Source organism: Oryx dammah, unplaced genomic scaffold (assembly GCF_014754425.2).
Source record: "Oryx dammah isolate SB20612 unplaced genomic scaffold, SCBI_Odam_1.1 HiC_scaffold_20, whole genome shotgun sequence".
NCBI lineage: Eukaryota > Metazoa > Chordata > Mammalia > Artiodactyla > Bovidae > Oryx > Oryx dammah.
In genome coordinates, this window is record NW_024070204.1 from 54469643 (window position 1) to 54491148 (window position 21506).

At 38.0% G+C, this 21506-nt stretch overlaps 1 protein-coding gene across 1 annotated transcript in view; it reads left to right on the plus strand.

Annotated features, from left to right (window-relative positions):
• The window catches only part of IPO11 (importin 11), a 196238-nt gene that overhangs the window by 157310 nt on the left and 17422 nt on the right, over positions 1–21506 (plus strand). Inside the window, exons 28-29 of the mRNA XM_040262582.1 lie at positions 6557–6652; positions 13230–13314. Coding sequence (XP_040118516.1) covers positions 6557–6652; positions 13230–13314 — 181 coding nt within the window. The remainder of the gene's footprint in view (positions 1–6556; positions 6653–13229; positions 13315–21506) is intronic.

Genomic DNA, 21506 nt, shown 5'->3' on the forward strand with positions numbered 1-21506 from the left:
TAATTCTGTCAGGGGCACTAGACAGCTGTGTTCTAGCATGTGAACTGCCACTCGTGGTACACACTAGTTTAAGAAAATTAAAATTTCTAAAAGTACATGGTCTCCTCTGGCTACTTTTTACTTCGCCACGTTATACCTGACACTAGATTCGAATGGATTTATGTGAGAAGACTACTATTAGGAGATGATACACTGAGAATTCCAATAATGTGTTACCCATAAGTCCAGTATGTAGCACATATAAAAGGAAAAACTGAGCTTTTTTCATAAACAAAAATAGTATAATACCTAATTCTCAGCTTCTTGTGTTTAAAGAAATAATGTATATAAGATTATCTAAGTATAATGACTTTTCTCCTTCTCTCTCTTGTGCCAGACCCATTACTGTTTGATTCCTGGTTTATAGCTCTCATTTGATTGTTTCCATTTTAGATGTCCCATTACATTTTAAAGCATGTAATTCAAAAGGATTGTATATTACAGAAAACAAGATTCTTAATTTATAAAATACAGCATAGAGAGATAATTGTGTGAATAAAAAGGAAAGCAAATGCCTAATATTCAGAACTTCATATAGAACACTGTATACAATTTTTACTTTAAATACTTCGTTTTAAAGTGTTACATTTTATATATTTGGAGGGAACATTTTTGTAATACTTCAAAAAGGAGAAAAAGAAATTATAACTTCATAGTACTTCTTTTCTTTAAATATCTGTTCTGTATGCCAGGAAAGTACAAGCCTCTTCTAGCTTTTTTGTTACCCCATTATTCTGGGGTTCTTTTCCCAAACTGCTTAATGAATGTTGCATCCTTCTGAGTGATTTTTTGAATTTGAATGCTCTGAAGATACATAACTTCTCCTTTTGAAGTGAAGTGAAGTCGCTCAGTCGTGTCCAACTCTTTGCGACCCCATGGGCTGTAGCCTACCAGGCTCCTCTGTCCATGGGATTTTCCAGGCAATAGTCCTGGAGTGGATTGCCGTTTCCTTCTCCAGGGGATCTTCCCAACCCAGGGATTGAACCCAGGTCTCCCACATTGTAGACAAGACGCTTTACCGTCTGAGCCATGATCCCCAAATATGGGCTTCCCAGGTGGTGCTAGTGATAAAGAATCTGCCTGCCAATGCAGAAGACGAGGATTTGACCCCTGGGTTGGGAAGATCCCCTGGAGGAGGACATGACAAGCCACTTCAGTGTTCTTGCCTGGAAATCCCATGGACAGAGGAGCCTGGCAGGCTGCAGTCCATGGGGTCACAAAGAATTGAACATGACTGAGCACACTCACACATACAAATATTGCATAAAATCTTTTTCTTCAGTACTTCTCTTCTAGAATCGACTCTTTTCATTCAAAGCCAAATTACTTACCTTTCTACTCTGGGCCATAGTCATTTTCCCTCTTGAAATCCAAGCCTCACTCCCTCTGGTACCTAATAGACACTCCAGAATGAGCATGGTGTCCCTCTGTCTACTGGAATTAACCTTCCCCTCCCCTGGTGGCTCAGAGGGTAAAGCGTCTGCCTGCAATACAGGAGACCCGGGTTCAATCCCTGGTTAGGGAAGATTCCCTGGAGGAGGAAATGGCAACCCACCCTGGTACACTTGCCTGGAAAATCCCATGGATGGAGAAACCTGATAGGCTACAGTACATGGGGTCGCAAAGAGTCAGACAAGACTGAGCAACTTCACTTGCACTTTTCACTTCCCCCAGCTAGATCTCTGCCTCTTGTGTCCTTTTCTGTGCAGCATGGGTCACATTTTAGTGAAAAAAACAACAGACTGACTGAGGTTGCCTCACTTCAGTTCTTCACCCCTACAAGACAGACATCTGTCCAAACTTGTCTTGGTAGAGCTAGAAATTCATCTGCAGGCAGGGGAGGGAAGAAAGTGGGTGAATCCGATGGTCACTTGACTGACTTCTCTAAGCCTGAGTAAGCCACGGGCCAGGACAAGGCTTTCTTCTGACTGGTGTGTGCAGGCAGGGTAGAGCGTGGACCTGTGTCCTCTGGCCTGTGTCCAGTCTGCTTCTGGGAATATCCTTATCCCATCTTCTGTCAGATTTTGGCACTTCTTTTTGTCAATCATTCACTAATTCTATTTTTTGGCTTTCTGTAAACCTCAGGTTCCTAAACCTGTTAGATTTCTGTCAGAACTGTTCAAGCTTTATTCTGGTTCCAGCAGTGTCAGCTAAATAGTCTCTTCATTTATGAGAAAGGGCTGAAGTTACTGCTTTGGCAGTAACCATGCAGTCCAAAGTTTATCTTGTCCATGTTGCAGTTTGATTATCATAATCTGTTCTCAGCTCATTCCATAAATGTGCATCTCTGAATTGAGGCCTGATTATGTAGAACTGTGTTATTTTCTAATGATGGCAAAGATATGTCTTCCTACCCTCTCCTCAGAAATGTGTGCCCATGCTGGTAGCTCCAGCAGGGATCAGTATGATTTATTGTTTTAGTGGCCAAGTCATGTCCAACTCCTTTTGTGACCCCCACGGACTGCAGCCCACCAGGCTCCTCTGTCCATGTGATCTTCCAGGCAGTAATACTGGAATGGGTTGTTGTTTCCTTCTCCAAGGAATCTTCCCGACCCAGAAATAGAACCCCAGTCTCCTGCATTGACAGGCATATTCTTTACCACTGAGCCATCTGGTAAGCCCGTGTGTGTGTGTGTGTGTGTGTGTGTGTGTATTCTATTTCAGATTCTTCTCCACTGTAGATTTTGACAAGATACTGAATATAGTTTCCTATGCTATACAGTAGGTCCTTCTTGATAATCTGCTTCATATATACTAATATATATCTCTTAATCCCAAACTCCTAATTTATCCTCCCCTACCTTCCCTCTTTGGTATCCATAAATTTGTTTTCTATGTCTTTGAGTCTATTTGTTTCATAAATAAGTTACTTTGTATCATTTTTTTAGATTTCACATATTAAGTGATATCATACAATATTTGTCTTTCTCTGTTTAGCTTACTTCACTTAATATGATAATCTCTCAGTCCATCCATGTTGCTGGAAATGATATTATTTCATTCTTTTTTATGCCTGAGCAGTATCCCAATGGAAAATTCTGAAAGAGATGGGAATACCAGACCACCTGACCTGCCTCTTGAGAAATCTGTATGCAGGTCAGGAAGCAACAGTTAGAACTGGACATGGAACAACAGACTGGTTCCAAACAGGAAAAGGAGTAGGTCAAGGCTGTATATTGTCACCCTGCTTATTTAATTTATATGCAGAGGACATCATGAGAAACGCTGGGCTGGAAGAAGCACAAGTTGGAATCAAGATTGCCAGGAGAAATATCAATAACCTCAGATATGACACCACCCTTATGGCAGAAAGTGAAGAAGAACTAAAAAGCCTCTTGATGAAAGTGAAAGAGGAGAGTGAAAAAGTTGGCTTCAAGCTCAACATTCAGAAAACGAAGATCATGGCATCTGGTCCCATCACTTCATGGGAAATAGATGGGGAAACCGTGGAAACAGTGTCAGACTTTATTTTTTTGGGCTCCAAAATCACTGCAGATGGTGACTGCAGCCATGAAATTAAAAGACGCTTACTCCTTGGAAGAAAAGTTATGACCAACCTAGATAGTATATTCAAAAGCAGAGAAATTACTTTGCCGACTAAGGTCCTTCTAGTCAAGGCTATGGTTTTCCCTGTGGTCATGTATGGATGTGAGAGTTGGACTGTGAAGAAGGCTGAGTGCCGAAGAATTGATGCTTTTGAACTGTGGTGTTGGAGAAGACTCTTGAGAGTCCCTTGGTCTGCAAGGAGATCCAGCCAGTCCATTCTGAAGGAGATCAGCCCTGGGATTTCTTTGGAAGGAATGATGCTAAAGCTGAAACTCCAGTACTTTGGCCACCTCATGTGAAGAGTTGTCTCATTGGAAAAGACTCTGATGCTGGGAGGGCTTGGGGGCAGGAGGAGAAGGGGATGACAGAGGATGAGATGGCTGGATGGCATCACTGACTTGATGGACTTCAGTCTGGATGAACTGCGGGAGTTGGTGATAGGGAGGCCTGGCGTGCTGCGATTCATGGGGTTTGCAAAGAGTTGGACACGACTGAGCGACTGAACTGAACTGAGTATCCCAATGTGTGTATATGTGTATGCGTGTATATAAACCTCATCTTTATCCATTCATCTGCAGATGGATATTTAGCTTCCCTGTTTTGGCTGTTGTAAATTATGTTGCTTTGAACTTTGTGGAGCTTGTAGTTTTTTGAATTAGAGTTTTCATCTTTTCTGGATTTATGCCCAGAGTGGGATTGCTGGATCACAGTGGTAACTCCATTTTCTGTTTTTTAAGGAACATTCATTCTGTTCTTCATGGTGGATGCACCAAGTTACATTCCCACCAACAGTGTAGGGGGGTTCCTTTTCCTCTACATCCTCTCCAGCATTTCTTATTTGTACACTTTTTGATGATGGCCATTCTGACTGGTATGAGGGGATACCTGATTGTAGTTTTGATTTGCATTTCTCTAATAATTAGCAGTGTTGGGCATCTTTTCATGTGCCTACTGGCTCCAATACCTTTTTCTAAGCTGTTTCTCACTGAACCACATAAGGCAGACTGTGTGTTTCTTTAGAGTAGTTTTTCAGTTCTTTTTTTCCCCCACTTTATTATTTTTTAAATTTGAGTGTAACTGCTTTGTCCTGTATGCTAAATCGCTTCAGTTGTGTCTGATTCTTTGTGACCCCATGGGCTGTAGCCTGCCAGGCTCCTCTGTCCATGGAATTCTCCAGGCAAGAATACTGCATTGAATTGCCATTTTCTTCTCCAAGGGATCTTCCCAACCCAGGGATCAAACCTACGTTTCTTGCATCTCCTGCACTAGTAGGCATGTTGTTTACCACTAGCACCACCTGGGAAGCCCATAACCGCTTTACAATGTTGTGTTAGTCTCTGCTGTACACAGTGTGAATCAGCTATATGACCTAGAGGGGTGGCATGGAGGAGTGGAGAGTTTTTTAGTTCTTATGTGAAGGATATATAGTGATATCAAAAATATATCTATTTCAATAAGCTGTTATATACACATTAAAATGTAACAGTGAGATCAACTTTTTATTATTTTGCCGATCTGTTGATTTAGTTCTCTAAAATCTGATCACACTTGAGAGTACAGACATACGATTTTGACTTTACAAAGGCAGGAACATTAACCCAAACTGTGTTGACTTTGGGAACTACTTTACTGAATATTTAAAACTTAATTATGCTTATTAATGCAGTGTGAGAAACATAATATGTCCCATGCAGGAATGATACTATGAAGTCTCCGGAGAAAAGAGTTAAATAATTTAAAATTTTAAATTATTTTAAAATTCAAATAGCATAATTTTGTGTACCGGTGGATGGTTATATACTTCTCCTTTTTTAAAGTCAGGCTTATTAAGGTATAGTTCACATAGAGTAAGACCTCTTATAAGCATACAGTTTTGACAGATATACACAGTATGTAACAGTGCCACACTCAAGGCACAGGATGTAATCATCACCCCAAAAGTTCCCTTGGGGTCCCTTTGCCTGGCAGCCACTGATGAAGTAATTTTGCCTTTCCAGAAAGTCACATACATAAATGAAGTCATGCGGTACATGGCCTTTCAAATCTGTTTTTCTTAGCATAATGTTTTTTGAGATTTTTTCCAATTTGTTGCATGTACCTCTATTTGTTTCCTTTTATTGCTGATTGTTCTGTTGGACAAGTGACCCACAGTTTATCCATCTGTTAGTTGGTGGACATTCGGATCATTTGTAGTTTGGGGTTATGAATAAAGCTACTATAAATATTCACATACAGTTCTGAGAATACTTGTTTTGGTCTTGGGTAAATACCTAGCAATGAGATTGCTTACATGTATGGAATGTTTAACTTTATAAAAATAGCGAATTTTTTTTCCGAAGTGGATGTTTATTCTTACTGGCTCTGTATGAGAGGTCCTATTATTTCTCACTCTTGCCAGCACTTGGTATTATCAGTCTTCATTGTTTTACTTTTTATTAAAATCTCATTACAGTTTTAATTTTTATTTCTTTGATGACCACTGAATGATATTGAGCATTTTTTCAAGTGCTCATATGCCAATGGTATGTCTTACTTGGGGAAGTATCTGTTCAAATTTTTGCCCTGTTTTTTAAATTGAATTATTTGTTGTCTGAGTTTTCAGAGCCAGGATCTTCATCAGATGTTTGTTTTACAGATATTTTTTCACAGTCTATGGCTTCAACATTTTGTACCTTTATCTTTTTAATTATAACATTAACATAAGACTATTATAATAAAGAATGTTAAAGTATTTCTTTCCCATCTAATCTACCCACGTAAGTATTTAAGCATAGTGGTAATCTAGTGAAAGGAAATTGTAATGTGATATGCAAAGTACAATTTCTGCTTTAAGAAATATATTTTGAAAGTTTCATTTATACTTTCACACTAAAATTTATCTTCATGTTCAAGAGGATAGTTAGGGAGGGAAAAAAGCAATTGTCTGTTGAAATAATCCATTTCAACATGTTTTGCTCTTCTTGTATTTTAGTGTTATCCAGGATAAATTCTGTGGTATTATAAACATCTCTGTGGAGGGCCTACATGACGTCATGACCGAAGATCCTGAAACGGGAACTTACAAAGAGTAGGTGTATCATTTAATTAATTGTACTTGAACTTAGGTAATTAATTATACCCTACATTATTTTTGTTTATCATAACCATATAAGCATCGTATGGCAGCTTTCAAACTTTGTCTTTATAAAAGAAAACTTTTGTTATTTTGCTTGTAATATTGTTTCATCTTGAGATAAGCTAAATTTTTTTATAGTGAAATTTTGAATTGGGGTTCTTTGGTCTAGTCAGTCATTTTATGTTTTGACATTAGGTTTTAAAAAAATATTGCAAGTGTAGTTTGTCATATAAATTCCCTTTTTAAGATTTTTAAATTAATTTATTTTTAATTGAAGGATAATTGCTTTACAGTATTTTGTTGGTTTTTACATACATCAGCATGAATCGGCCATAGGTATACGTGTGTCCTGTCCTTGAACCCCCCTCCCACCCCATCCCACTAGGCATACCACCTTGAATACGCCTCATCTTGTCTTCCAAAATATTTTGAATATGTGTTTTTTTCCACTAACAGTGTTCCCTTGCCCTTCAGGCGAGTTATGGAGAAAAAGGGGAGTGGATTAGCATCCTATATTTGTATTTGACTGGTTGAAGCATCACTGGCACCTCTAAGATAGTAGAGGGTCACAGGGTACTTGACTAGTTCCAAAAGACATTTCAGTTGATCCTTGAACAGGGCGGACGGGGGTTTGGGGCTCCGGCCCTCTTCACAGTTGAAACTCCAAATATAACTGTACAGTTGACCCTCTATGTCTGAAATTCTGTGTCTGTGGATTCAACCAAGCACAGATCGTGCAGCACTGTAATATGTGTAGCACTGTTACATGAGCTTATTGAAGAAAATCTACACAATTCAAATCTGTGCTATTCAAAGGTCAACTATATTCTTCAGGAGCTTAGTTAAAATCATGTTATCAGGAATGCTGATCATCTCACATTTATCTGTTAATTTGAATAAAATTTTTAATCATCATACTCTTTCATAGTTGGTAGAATTATCACACCTTTCCTCTTAATACTGATATTAATAAAGGGAATATTTCATATAATGATAAGGAAGGCTTCATGAAATTCCAGACTGCTTGACTTCTCAGTAATGTATTTAGCCTGTTTTCCTGGCTTGAGGATGGCCATTCTAACAGGTGTGATATGATATTGTGGTTTGGGTTTCCATCTCTCTGGTAATCGGTGATATTGAGATCTTTCCTCTGTCTGTTGGCCATCTGTATGTCTAATTTGGAAAAATGTCTGACTGTTTTTTAATCAGCTTGTTTGATTTTTTGTATTGAGTTGAATCAGTTGATGTATTTTGGACCTTAACCCCTTATCAAATGCAAGATTTGTAAACATTTTCTTTCATTAAGTTGCCTTTTCCTTCTGTTGGTGGTTTCCTTTGCTGTACAGAAGTTTTTGGTTTGATGTAGTCCCACATGTTTGTTCTTGTTGCCTTTGTTTTCAGAGCAGATATAAAAAATCATCACCAAGACCAGTGTGAAAGAGCTAACCACTGTGTTTTCTTGTAGGAGTTTTATTGTTTCAGGTCTTAAGTTCAAGTCTTTGATTCATTTTGTGTTGAGTTTATCTTTTAGTTTTATCTTTTTGCATGAGTTTCTTTTTAGTTAATAGAGCTCTTACTTTATTAAACCAGGAAAATATATAAATGATGCTTATAATTTGCCTTCTACTTGTCTTTGTTTAGACTGGATTCCCTTTTTTCCTTAAATAATACATTATTTTTAGGCACATTGAGAAATGAGGTTGACAACCTGTTGCCAAATTTGGGAATAAGGAAGAAAGGAGACTCATAAGTTGTGGTTTTATAGTTAGAGAGTACAAAAAATATTGCCATCAAGGATGTAATTTTTTTAGAAACAGAAATAAAATGTAGGCTTTTATAAGCATTTTCCCCCCTCTTGATATATTGACTCACCAGACAGCTTTTCATAATGGAATATCCGAAGCAGCCTTGGTTCTTTGACTCTGACTTATCCCCTCTGTGTTATCCTAACTTGTGTTGGTCTCAGTGACCTCCTTGACGCCTTTCTCCAGTTAATCCTTCTGATCCATTCTGCTCCACTTCTTAAAATTAGAAGCCCAGTTTTGTATAGCATGAAGTTGATGGGACACTGTTCTTTGCTGATCTTCAGTTTACATTAATTGACCTTTTCTCTTCCTCTCTAAATTCTTTCCCCTTTCTCAAATGTGCCATTTCCGTTGACTTGTAACATTTCTTCTCCTTGGCAGTTCATGCCCTCAGCATTGCCCTGTGTAGCAAATACCTACTTCTAGATTCCTTTCCATAATCTCAGTAAAAATTCATTGCTTCCTTCTCTGCTTCTTGGTGGCTCAGATGGTAAAGAATCTGCCTGCAGTGTAGGAAACCTGGGTTCGATCCCTGGGTTGGGAAGATTCTCTGGAGAAGGGCATGGCTACGCACACCAGTATTCTTGCCTGGGAAATCCCATGGACAGAGGAGCCTGGGGGGCTACAGTTCATGGGGTCACAAAGAATCAGACAGGGCTAACAGGAGCGACTGACACTTTCACTTTCTGTTCCTTCATGGCACTTTGTCTATACTACGAACATACAACTGTAAGTTAGCTGCGTATATTCAATTTAGTGGTCATAAGAGGATTTGAGGCAATGAGTAAGAAAAGCACGTGCTCTTTGTGACTGAAAACTATTAATACGGGACTGAAGGAATTTAAACAAGAAACCTTGAATGGAGAACATGCCATCCAGGTGTAAAATAGCCTTGACTTTACTAACTACCAGGACAAGAAAAGCATTTGGAATTACCTGGTTCCTGTTATCGTGTAGAAGGAAGTAGGTGTATCAAGAGAGGGAGACTGTTTCTTGCCCTGAATCCAGAAGTGAATTTTTGATAAGATACTTTTGTGATACTTACATAAGGGACTGTAAAAGGATTTTCAGCGGCAAGTAAGAGAAACCCCTGAGTCGGCTGACTTTAACAATAAGAAAATCATTATCTTTCTGACCCAGAGGGATAGTATGGGGAGAGAGGTGGGAGGGGGTTCAGGAAAGGGAACACGTGTACACCCGTGGCAGATTCATGTTGATGTATGGCAAAACTAATACAATATTGTAAAGTAGTTAGCCTCCAATTAAAATAAGTAAATGTATATTTTAAAAAATAAATAAAAAATCTTTATTTTTCAAAACAATTGCAGGTGAGAGAGGGTTTCTCGGGTGGCGCTAGTGGTAAAGAACCCACCTCCCCATGCAGGAGACCTAAGAGACGCAGGTTAGATCCCTAGCTTGGGAAGAGGCCCTGTAGGAGGGCAGGGCAAGCCACTCCGGTATTCATGACTGGAGAATCCCATGGACAGAGGAGTCTGGAAGGCTACGGTCCATAGGCTCACAGAGGCTGACTCGGCTGAAGTGAGTTAGCACACGTGGGTGTGAGTGGGGGGCTCTTGGGTTGGCTCTTCGTGGCCGCACAGTACCTTAAAGACCCAGTTCGTCCTACCCCATGCCCTCAACACATTAGCTTCACACGCAGGCTACTTACCTTCGTTGTCAAAAAGTAGTTCTAGACATTACAGTTCATGACACTGCCAGGGCCAGGCGAGCAGTCATCTTTTTCCTCCTGTCATTTTAACATCATAGGACACTGTTGTAGAAGTCATTTCATCAGATTCCCCTCCATGTCTAATTGGCTAGAATTTCTTAAACATACTCATGTTGAAAGCAGTCATTGACCAGGGGAATAGGATTTCCTTGATTGCTTACTGAGCCACCAGCGTTGGGGCTCAGATCAGCTTTTTCTGAAGCATATGGTGGACATGAAACAGGAGGATAACTGACAAGTTCAGGGCTCTGTTGGGAAGGAGGACAGTTATACAGGCGACCTAAGTGTCCACTGCAGAGACCAATGGAATAGCATCAGTTCTAGTTTTCTTATCTCCCTAAAAAGTGGGTTTCTATAGATTAAATAAAAGTTGTACCTTTAAGCCAGAAATAATAATTTCATATTGCATGCTAATACTGTTGGTGTGTTTGGCTGGTTGGTTTCTTGTTGGGAAAGATTCTGAGTTAGCCAGCTAGAGTGCCTGGATGTATTTAGTGAATGAGTGTAGAATGTGAGGGGTGCCTGCCTATGCTTATATGTTAGTTGTCCCTATTTTAAGCTGTTGTTATTATAATTTTATTACAATTACTTTTATTGCACTCACAGCCCACATCGTTTAGCTTAGTAAAATTCTATTAACTTTCACCTTGCTTTTTGTGTAAAACATGATTCCCTATCTTTAATCTTTGTCAACAAAATTAGATTTGACATTTACTTGAAGATTTTCCTGCAGGAGAAAATTTCAGCTTTGGTCTTTTCAATTTTTTTTTCACTTTCCACTCTTCAGAGACCCAAATGAATGCAATTTTCAGAATTGCAAACTACAAATATCCTGCCCTCTGACAAAAATGTATATATTTATATCCAGAGTATACTTTATTATTAATAAATCTTTAGGGAAGGGAGACGGAGAAGGCAATGGCAACCCACTCCAGTACTCTTGCCTGGAAAATTCCCATGGACAGAGGAGCCTGGTAGGGTACAGTCCATGGGGTCACGAAGAGTTGGACACGACTGAGTGGCTTCGCTTTCACTTTTCACTTTCATGCATTGGAGAAGGAAATGGCAACCCACTCTAGTGTTCTTGCCTGGAGAATCCCAGGGATGGTATAGCCTGGTGGGTTGCCATCTATGGGATCTCACAGAGTCGGACATGACTGAAGCAACTTAGCAGCACTTAGCAGCAGGGAAGGGAGAACAGAGAGCTTTTCACTGTACAAGTAAGTTAGCAGATTTTTGAAATGTAGTGAAAAAATTTGATACAGTATAAAACTTACTTCCATGGAGATCCAGATTCATCACGATTAAAATTCAAGTCTGCTGCAGACTTCAGAGAGCTAATGTGAAGGAGTGCCATCTTATTATTCAGTTCTAATACAAACTAGAATAGAAACTTTTCCTAGACTTTTCACTTTATTAAATACCTTTTGGGTTGAGATGATGTCATAATTTTCCAACTTTGTGCCCAAGTTATTTGGCCAAGTAGTTGACCATTGAACAATGCAGGGGTTAGGGGCATCCACCCTCCGTGAATGTGAAAACCCGAGGAAACCTTATAGTTAGCCTTCACCAACAGTCGTCTGGTTCCATGTCCTCAGATTCAACCAACCATGGATTGTGTAATACCGTAGTATTTTTTTAATTAATTGCTTTTGGCTGTGCTGGGTCTTTATTGGTGCATGCAGGCTTTCTCTAGTTGTGAGAGGGGGCTACCCTTCATTGCTGTGTGTGGGCTTCTCATTGCAGGGGCTTCTCTTGCTGAGGAGCATGGGCTCTTGCATGCCTGGGCTTCAGTAGTTGCAGCATGTGGGCTCGGTAGTTGCAGCTTGCGGTCTCTAGAGCACGGGTTCAGCTGTGGGGTATGGCCTTAGTTGCTCTGCGGCATGTGGGATCTTTCTGGATCAGGGATCGAACCTATGTCCCCTGCATTTGCAGGCAGATTCCTAATCACTGGACTGCCAGGGAAGTCCCCGATAGTACTTATTATAGGAAAAAAAATCCATGTATAATTGGACTCCTGCAGTTCAAACTCGTGTTGTTGAAGAGTCAACTGTACATCATGGTGGACAAAAGCATTGCAGCTCCAAAAGACTAAAGCCATGAAGTGAGTTAGAGATTGAGCTCTTGCTGTTTTCAGGGTTTCCAATTTCCAGTTTCAGGTTCTTAGTATTTGATTCTATCAGGTGGACTGACTGGGTCAGAGACAGTTGTTTCAAAAATGAATTTTTTAATGACCGAGAATAAGAAGAAAAGGACATTCATGTGCCCTACAAGAGTGAGTCTGATCAAGTTTCTGGTTTCAGCACTTGTCCCTAACCCTGAATTGAAGGTTATTTATATAGCTAAGTCAAGAAATGCCCTTCATGGTATACATTATACTTGCTACAAAACATAACAGAAAGCAAGCTTTCTTTGCCACAGTTTTTTATTGGTTAAGAACTTAATGACTCTGATAAATTACTGAAGTCTGTTCTAAATTAGGAACAGTAAAGTTCATTCTTTTAACTTGATTCACTAGAGAGTATTCATCTTGTCTCCCTGGAACCAGTGTTGATGGAATAGGAAGCTATCTTATCTCTGCTAATGTAAAGAGCAGTGATGCAGATAATCAAAATAAAATGGTCTGTAACTGCCCTGCAGTGCTATCAGGGACAAGTTCTTCATAGCATAGTAATGTCATTTGGAGCACAAAGTAGATTGTTACATAATTAATAGTGTTTTAAAGATTATGAAACATATATAATAATCTAGACATATGAAGATTAATGGTAAAAGAAAAAGTATTAATTTTAATTTTAAGTGTTTCTAAGTATCATTTTTAGAAAGATTATAAAAGGTACACCTTGCTTTTGTCAAGTGGTTTATGGTTCAAAAGTTTCCTATAAATAAATGTCTTATGATTTATTACCTAAATATTCAAGCAAAATGCTCAATGCAAAAGGTATGTTATATACTTTTTAAAATTTATTTAAAACTTTTTTTTAAAAAATTGCAGCTGTATGTTAATGTCTCATCTTGAAGAACCAAAAGTAACAGAAGATGAAGAACCACCCACAGAACAGGATAAGAGGAAAAAGATGGTAAGTTACAAAAGTAGCTTCTAAAATCTGGGAAAATCATATATCATCATTATATTCTGGAGATTTGAAGATACTTGGTGGTCCATTCTTCCATCTATCAATCCATCTGTCCATCCATCTGTTCATCCCTTGTTGCAGAATCGATGTAAAATAACTGATTTTGAAGGTTTGGGTGTACTTCTAAAACAGATAAATTGTATTCCTAGTGCAGGAAGTTGAGTTTAACTCTTGATCTGAAATAATTGTTTCTTGTCTTAGCAGAGGACTTACTCCTTTACTCTTAAGAACCATGTGACCCTCAAACCTTACTTAAATTGTAATGCTCATTCTTCTGCTTTGAGATTTATTAACATTTCCTTTTTCCCTATTAGTTCATGGATCTTGTAATGAATTGTTTTTTGAAATATAAATCTTTATAAGAATGCCTTTAAATTAATGGCTAGATTGTTTTGAAAACCATAACTCTTACTACAAGAATCTGATAAGAAAAGAGTTATTTATAATCATAAATTTGTAAATACTTTGACACATGAATATAAAATAGGTACATAAATAAATTTTTTCTCCTTTTTCTCTTGGAATCCGCTCTAGTCTCCTGACCTTACCAGATATTAACTTCATTGTGCCTTCTGTCCTCATTTGCAATTGAGAACGCCACCACTATCTACCTCAAAGGTAGAATAAATAAATTAATATATAAAATGATCATGAGATAATGCGGAGCACCTAATAGTTAATGTTCGGTATCATTATTTTAGTCTACTTGTGATATTCACCTCCTGAATTATCCCACATTAATCCTCAAGGGTTTCATCCTCAGTGTATAGCTGATACTGCACTGTTCTGACAGCTTTCTTTGAAACTGTGTTTGAGTTTAATCCATTTTATTTTGTTTTTTATGCTAGGTGTCATCTCCCTAGCACTAGTTTAGAAGAAAGGACAATATTCAAGAATTTGTAAAACCTGAATGCTGGTCCTGTTTGTGGTGTTAAATTATGACCTTGAGCAAGTCACACTGTCTCTTGAGAACTATTTTCTCTTCTGAGAAATGAGGGAAAAATTGGATTAGCAAATTCCAAGGGCAGTGAGCTAAAAAATTATTTGTGTGTTTTTTTTTTTTTTTTTTTTTTTAGCTCTTAATACTGTTCCTTTCCTTCCCCAATATATAGAATCCCAGTGAAGTTTTCAGTTGTGAGTGTACCTCTGGAAATAATTCTCCTGTGAAATGAGACTGCTAAGTGGTATCCTAAATACATGAATAATGTATTTTCTGCATTTAGAATGATGACAGCCTTTTGGTATAACAATACTTTATCTTTCCTCTGGCTTTTTTAAACTTTGTTTTTTTATTTTATTTTATTTTTTATTTTACTTTACAATTTTGTATTGGTTTTGCCATACATTGACATGAATCCACCACGGGTGTACATGCGTTCCCAAACATGAAGCCCCCTCCCACCCTCCTCCCCACAACATCTCTCTGGGTCATCCCCGTGTACCAGCCCCAAGCGTGCCGTATCCTGCATCGGACATAGACTGGCAATTCGATTCTTACATGATATTATACATGTTTCGATGCCATTCTTCCAAATCATCTCACCCTCTCCCTCTCCCTCTGAGTCCAAAAGTCCGCTATACACATCTGTGTCTTTTTTGCTGTCCTGCATACAAGGTCATCATTGCCATCTTTCTAAATTCCATATATACGTGTTAGTATACTGTATTGGTGTTTTTCTTTCTGGCTTACTTCACTCTGTATAATCGGCTCCAATTTCATCCATCTCATCTATGATTGATGTTGTAGAAAAATATGATAGCATTTTTCTTAAAAAGATTCTGTACTTGTAAATGAATGATAGGTATCCTGGTTCCTTTTAGTCATCAGCTTTTTGTATACTTTAATAACATGCTTAGTCTGGTTAGATCTACTTTTTGCATATTGATTGGCTCAGATCTGTTTTTTATTACATATAGAGTGCTTTATAACATCATAGGGTAGTCATTTCAATTCTAACTTTATTTTGAATGTAGATGAAATATTATCTCAAAGAGCAGTGTAAGAACATAGTTTTAGAAATAACCCTTAAAGGTTTTTGATTCAGTTTTGTTATATCCTAAATTTTATTTGAGAGCTCATTATTTTATCATTATTGTTTTATTTTAGGTAGTATTGATTTATAGAACAACTTTTATTTTTTAAAGTGATTTTATTTGAAATTAGTCTTCACAGTAGCTATTGGATGTAGATTTACATGGTCATTTCTGTTAAGATTTCTAGTGCCTTAGACTTAAAGCTTAGTCTTATGCTGTTAATATCATAGCATTTATGATCAGTGTGGGGATTTTGTATCTTAGCCTTGAATAAATATAATTATGAATACAGGGCTGATTTTTCAATAACTTTTCAGTAGCAAAATTAGTTTCAGCGTATCTTCAAGGTTACAAGAATAAAATATATTTTTTTTCCCATAATTATATCATCTTTCTTGTACTGTGATTTTTTTTTATTTTTTATTTTTATTTTTATTTTTACTTTACAATTCTGTATTGGTTTTGGCATACATTGACATGAATCCACCACGGGTGTACATGTGTTCCCAAACATGAACCCCCCTCCCACCCTCCTCCCCACAATATCTCTCTGGGTCATCCCCGTGTACCAGCCCCAAGCGTGCCATATCCTGCATCGGACATAGACTGACAATTTGATTCTTACATGATATTATACATGTTTCAATGCCGTTCTCCCAAATCATCTCACCCTCTCCCTCTCCCACTGAGTCGAAAAGTCCGCTATACACATCTGTGTCTTTTTTTGCTGTCCTGCATAAATTTTTTGAGAACTAACTAGATGTATCTTGGTTGTAATTTCAAAGGGTAGTATTTGCTGGTAGATGATTATGAATTACTGTTCAAAAGAAAAACCAGCCTAGCATCAAAGATTATCTTCATTTTAAAATGGAATTTTTTATTTACTCAGGAGAAAAAGTGTAGCTGCTTGATTCCAAGATTACGTAATTGAATGTTTGATTTACTGTCACTGTTGCCTTAAAGTGGTCCCTAAAATGTGGTGTCTTCATTTCAGTAGCTGCTTTGATAGAGCAAAGCAATGGTGATTGTAATTCAGAAAGATGGATAATTAGTATTATATCAAATGTGACAAATGATTTTCCATAAGTTTATGAAGATTCTCTATATTTCACCTTAAATAAGGATGAAATCTCTGTTCAGAAAAGCTATTAAGCTTTCCAGACTTTTGATTATGTGCTTTTTTAATCCAGCTCCCTCTGTACTTTCTGTTTTGGGGGAACTAATTCTGAGAAGATTGAACGTGGCTCAAGCGTTTCATTTCATTTCTAAGTTTCCTCTCTGTCCTGTGTGCTTCCATAGTAGGACAGTGGTTTCATGATCTCTCTTCTATAAAGAATTTAGCTAACACATTAACATTTTTAAGTTGTTTGTAATTTCTTTTTTTGTGAAATGTGACATACAAGCCACTTATAAGTTGAAACTTCTCAAATTGAAGTTTTGAGCATATTAATGCTTTCTGGCAACCTTATGGTACCTAAGAAAGTATTGTTAATGTAACATTTGATACAGTAAGTAGAGCTGTTTTGATCATTCTTTCCTGTTAAATATTTCTCAGTTTAAGCCCTAGAAATATTTTTATAATCAGTTTCTATAAAAATAATCTAGTTTTATGTATACTTAATAGATACTTTAATTGATAATGAGGTATAAATAAGTTGAACATTATTAAAACTATGCTAACTTCTCACTTACTCATGGTAGCACAAATAAAGCTCTGTCCTAGCATCATTCATATGTCTTCTGCTTTTGCTGTAGCCCAGCTAAGCAAATTGATGGCATGTTAGGTTTTGTTGTATCTTATTTGATAAATTCATGACCAAATCCTAGGTCTTACGGTGAATATAATAAATCCGAGCACACCTTGCACACTGCTTTTGAGTGAGTATTGTCTACTTTGCTACTACTGCTGGTTCGGGGAGGGACAGAAGTGCTGTGTTCTGGGAATGGAATTTGTCTGAAAATCACAGCCTACAGTAGCTGATATTTCTTCTTCTGAGAACAGACTGCCTCTTCCTCCACCTTTGCCTCTGCCTCCCACCCTCTTCTTCCTCTCCCCTTAACTTTCTTCCTCTCATCAGCTCTCCCTGAAAACTCATTTGCCTACCTATGAAATAGAGCAGTTTTCCTCAGACTTTTACTTACATGTATAGACTATACTGTTGGAGGGAAGGTTACCCTTTTCAGTTCCACAATGTTATTTTGTAAATCTTTAGTCCAAATATAACCCCAGTTAGGTGCTCTATGGTGATGGTTTGTTGTGGGATGTTGTAAACTCTCCCTGAATTATTTTGATCACTGAGAAACCATTAGGATCTTTCTTTTGGCTGTCCCATTTGCCTCTAGAAAAACTCAACAGAACTAGTATAAAGACAGAATTATATTTGATTGTCACTATTTTGGTACTATCTTCTTCTTAATTAAATGTCAGTACCCTGAATTGTGGGCTTCCTGGGTAGCTCAGCTGGTAAAGAATCTGCCTGCAATGCAGGAGACCCCGGGTTGATTCCTGGGTTGGGAAGATCCCCTGGAGGAGGGCATGGCGACCTACTCCAGTATTCTTGCCTGGAAAATTCCATGGACAGAGGAGCCTGGCAGGCTACAGTCCGTGGGGTCGTAAAGAGTTAGACATGACTGAGCGACTAAACACGAGCAGAGCACCTTGAAATGCATGGTAAAAAGACATTTTTATTTTACAAATAATATGAGATTAGGTCATTATCTTGTTATTTGTGGTTTTTAAACTGCTTTTGTGAATCCTTACCCTATCACATTTAGTAACTGAGGTAACATACAATTGCTGAAAATACTCTTTAATATTCAACTTGCATGAAATGGCACGCTGGTTATGAACTTGGAGCTTTCTGCCTTTTCTCAACATGCCCAGTTTCATTTTTCACCTTTACTTCTTGTGCTACATCTTGACTTTATCTTAACTTGAAACTGATCCCATCCAAAATCCTGAACTCTGACATTTCTCTCTCATCACAACCTTTTCTTCTTCCTTACTAACTATTCCTTTTCTCCTGGCAAATCTGCTTTGTCCCTTTATCTGAAGCCTCATAATTCATTCTTGTTTTTGCAATCACTTTCCCAGCTTTTGGGCTTTCCTGGTGGCTTAATGGTAAAGGATTTGCCTGCCAGTGCAAGAAATGTGGGGTTCAATCCCTGGATCAGGAAGATCCTCTGAAAAGGGAAGTGGCAACCCGAGTATTCTTGCTTGGGAAATCCCATGAACGGAGGAGCCTGGTGGGCTGCGATCCATGGGATCGCGGAGTTGGATGCAGCTTAGCGACTGAAGGTATATATGTATGTACCCAGCTTTTAACCTAGATTTCCTTGTTTTTCTGTAGTTTTTAAAGACACATTGTATAGAGAAGGAAAGAGATAAGGATGATGGCAAACTTGTCATTGGAAACAGTATAAGCGACCCAGTGGCAGTGCAGCATTTTTAAAGTAATAAAAGAAAAAAAGCATTTCTCTTATTCTCACATTACTAAAATAATCTTTTTTTTTTTTTTTGGCTGTGCCATGCTGCATGTAGAATCTTAATTACCTGACTAGGGATCAAACCCATGCCTCCTGTATTGGGAGCATGGAGTCTTAACCACTTGACTGCCAAGGAAGTCCCACTAAAGTAATCTTTTGATGTAACTTTTTACTACTGAAAATAAAAATTGTTTTATTCAATCTCTACTTAATTTGTAAGTGTTGGTCACTCAGTCGTGTCCAACTCTCTGTGACCCCATAGACTGTAGCCTGCCAGGCTCCTCTGTCCATAGAATTCTTGTGAAGTCTTTTTGAAATTTTATTTTGATGACAATGGAAGATATCCTGTCTTCTGATTTTTCTTTATTCAACAAGATCTCTTTTGTATAGTTCTTCTGTGTATTCTTACCATCTCATCTTAATATCTTCTACTTCTGTTAGGTCCATACCATTTCTGTCCTTTATTGAGCCCATCTTTGCACAAAATGTTCCCTTGGTATCTCTAATTGTCTTGAAGAGATCTCTAGTCTTTCCCATTTTATTGTTTTCCTGTATTTATTTGCATTGTTTACTTAGGAAGGCTTTCTTATCTCTCCTTGCTGTTCTTTGGAACTCTGCATTCAGATGGGTATATCTTTCTTTTTCTCCTTTGCCTTTCCCTTCTCTTTTTCTCACCTATTTATAAGGCCTCCTCAGATAACCATTTTGCTCTTTTGCATTTCTTTTTCTTGGGAATGGTTTTAATCACTGCCTTCTGTACAGTGTTACGAACCTCCGTCCATATATCTTCAGGCATCATGTCTATCAGATCTAATCCCTGAAATCTATTTGTCACTTCCACTGTATAATCATAAGGGATTTGATTTAGGTCATACCTGTATGGTCTAAATAGTGGCCTAAAATAGTGTTTTTCCTTACTTCCTTCAATTTAAATCTAAATTTTGCAATAAGGAGTTCATTATTAGAGCCACAGTCAGCTCCTGCTCTTGTTTTTGCTGACTATATAGAGCTTTTCCACAAAGATATAATCAATCTGATTTCAGTAGTTAGACAACTGTCTCTCTATACCTCCACACAATGGCAATAAAGTAGCATCTTCAAAATGAAGTATTTTTCTTTTGCATTTGCTTTTTATGTTTGACTGCTATACTGCTGTTAATATATCCTTATCTTGATTTTTAGGTGATGCTAAGATGTAACCAAAACTGTCCTAGGACACATAACTTTACCTAAGGCCAGCTATATAAAAATACTAAGTATTTCAAAGTTGGATTGAACAAAACTTTTTTTAACCAGTGAAACCTCAAAGTCAATGTTAAATTTACCCCAAATCTTGAAATACGCTATTGCAGTGGTTAATTCAACTCTCACAGACTGTAGAGTTGCATGTGACATTAAAAATTCCAAGAGGATAGGCAATAATGACTTTAAATAATCCAACTGAGATGTAATAAAATCACAAATTGATAACCAGACATCCTCCTGAGATAGCAGTTTTTCCCTTGATGAAGCTAAAATGTTAATCAAAAAGTAGTCTGAGATCCAGAGGTTAAGATCTTTCACAGTAGGCTACATAATAGTAATCAAAAGATGCTGCAAAAGACAATTCTATTGAAAATGCCCTTGGAAGTAAATGAAATGATGCGTCTAAGTTTTTGTTTTTAGTTAAGATTTCAGATTAATTGCCTGCTGACATCAGTATTGTTCTTGAGTATTGAAAAACTCATTTGTATTGAGTTTTTTAATTTTAATGAGGCAGCCTCATTATTCATTATTTACTTGCAAAGAGTCTGACATGACTGAGCGACTGAACAACAACAAATTGAATTGTTGCTAAAAACCTTAGGAAAAGTTCAGTAATTTGCTGGTCTTCACTGGGAAACTCTGGCGATTTGGTATTGACTCAGAGAAGGCGATGGCACCCCACTCGAGTACTGCCTGGAAATCCCATGGACAGAGGAGCCTGGTGGGCTGCAGTCCATGGGGTCGCGAAGAGTCAGACACAACTGAGTCACTTCACTTTTAGTTTTCACTTTCATGCATTGGAGAAGGAAATGGCAACCCACTCCAGTGTTCTTGCCTGGAGAATCCCAGGGACGGGGGAGCCTGGTGGGCTGCCGTCTGTGGGGTTGCACAGAGTCGGACACGACTGAAGTGACTTAGCAGTAGCAGTGTATATAAAGAAGATACAAGAGACATGGGTTTGATCCCTAGGTTGGGAAGATCCCCTGGAGGAGGAAATAGCAACCCACTCCGATATTCTTGCCTGGATAATCCCATGAACACAGGAGCCTGGCAGACTGTAGTCCTTGGGGTTACACAGAGTCGGACATAGCTGAGCACGCACCCCCTCATCCCCCATGCAAATAAAGTCTTCATATTCTAGATGAAGAATATGGCCTAGTTTAGGAGCACTTAGGTAACATTCCAGTGAACTTTAGACTGTCTTCTTGATGGTTTTTCCTACTTTATTCCCCTACTGCTTCTTTCTTTTTCTCAATAAATTATCAGTAATGCTAGTTGTGTTTTTATAAGGAACCTATCCTTTGAAGAAAGAGGAATTTAGGAAACCTTTTCAAAGAGTTGTTCTACATCAGGAAGTTCCTATTTTGAAG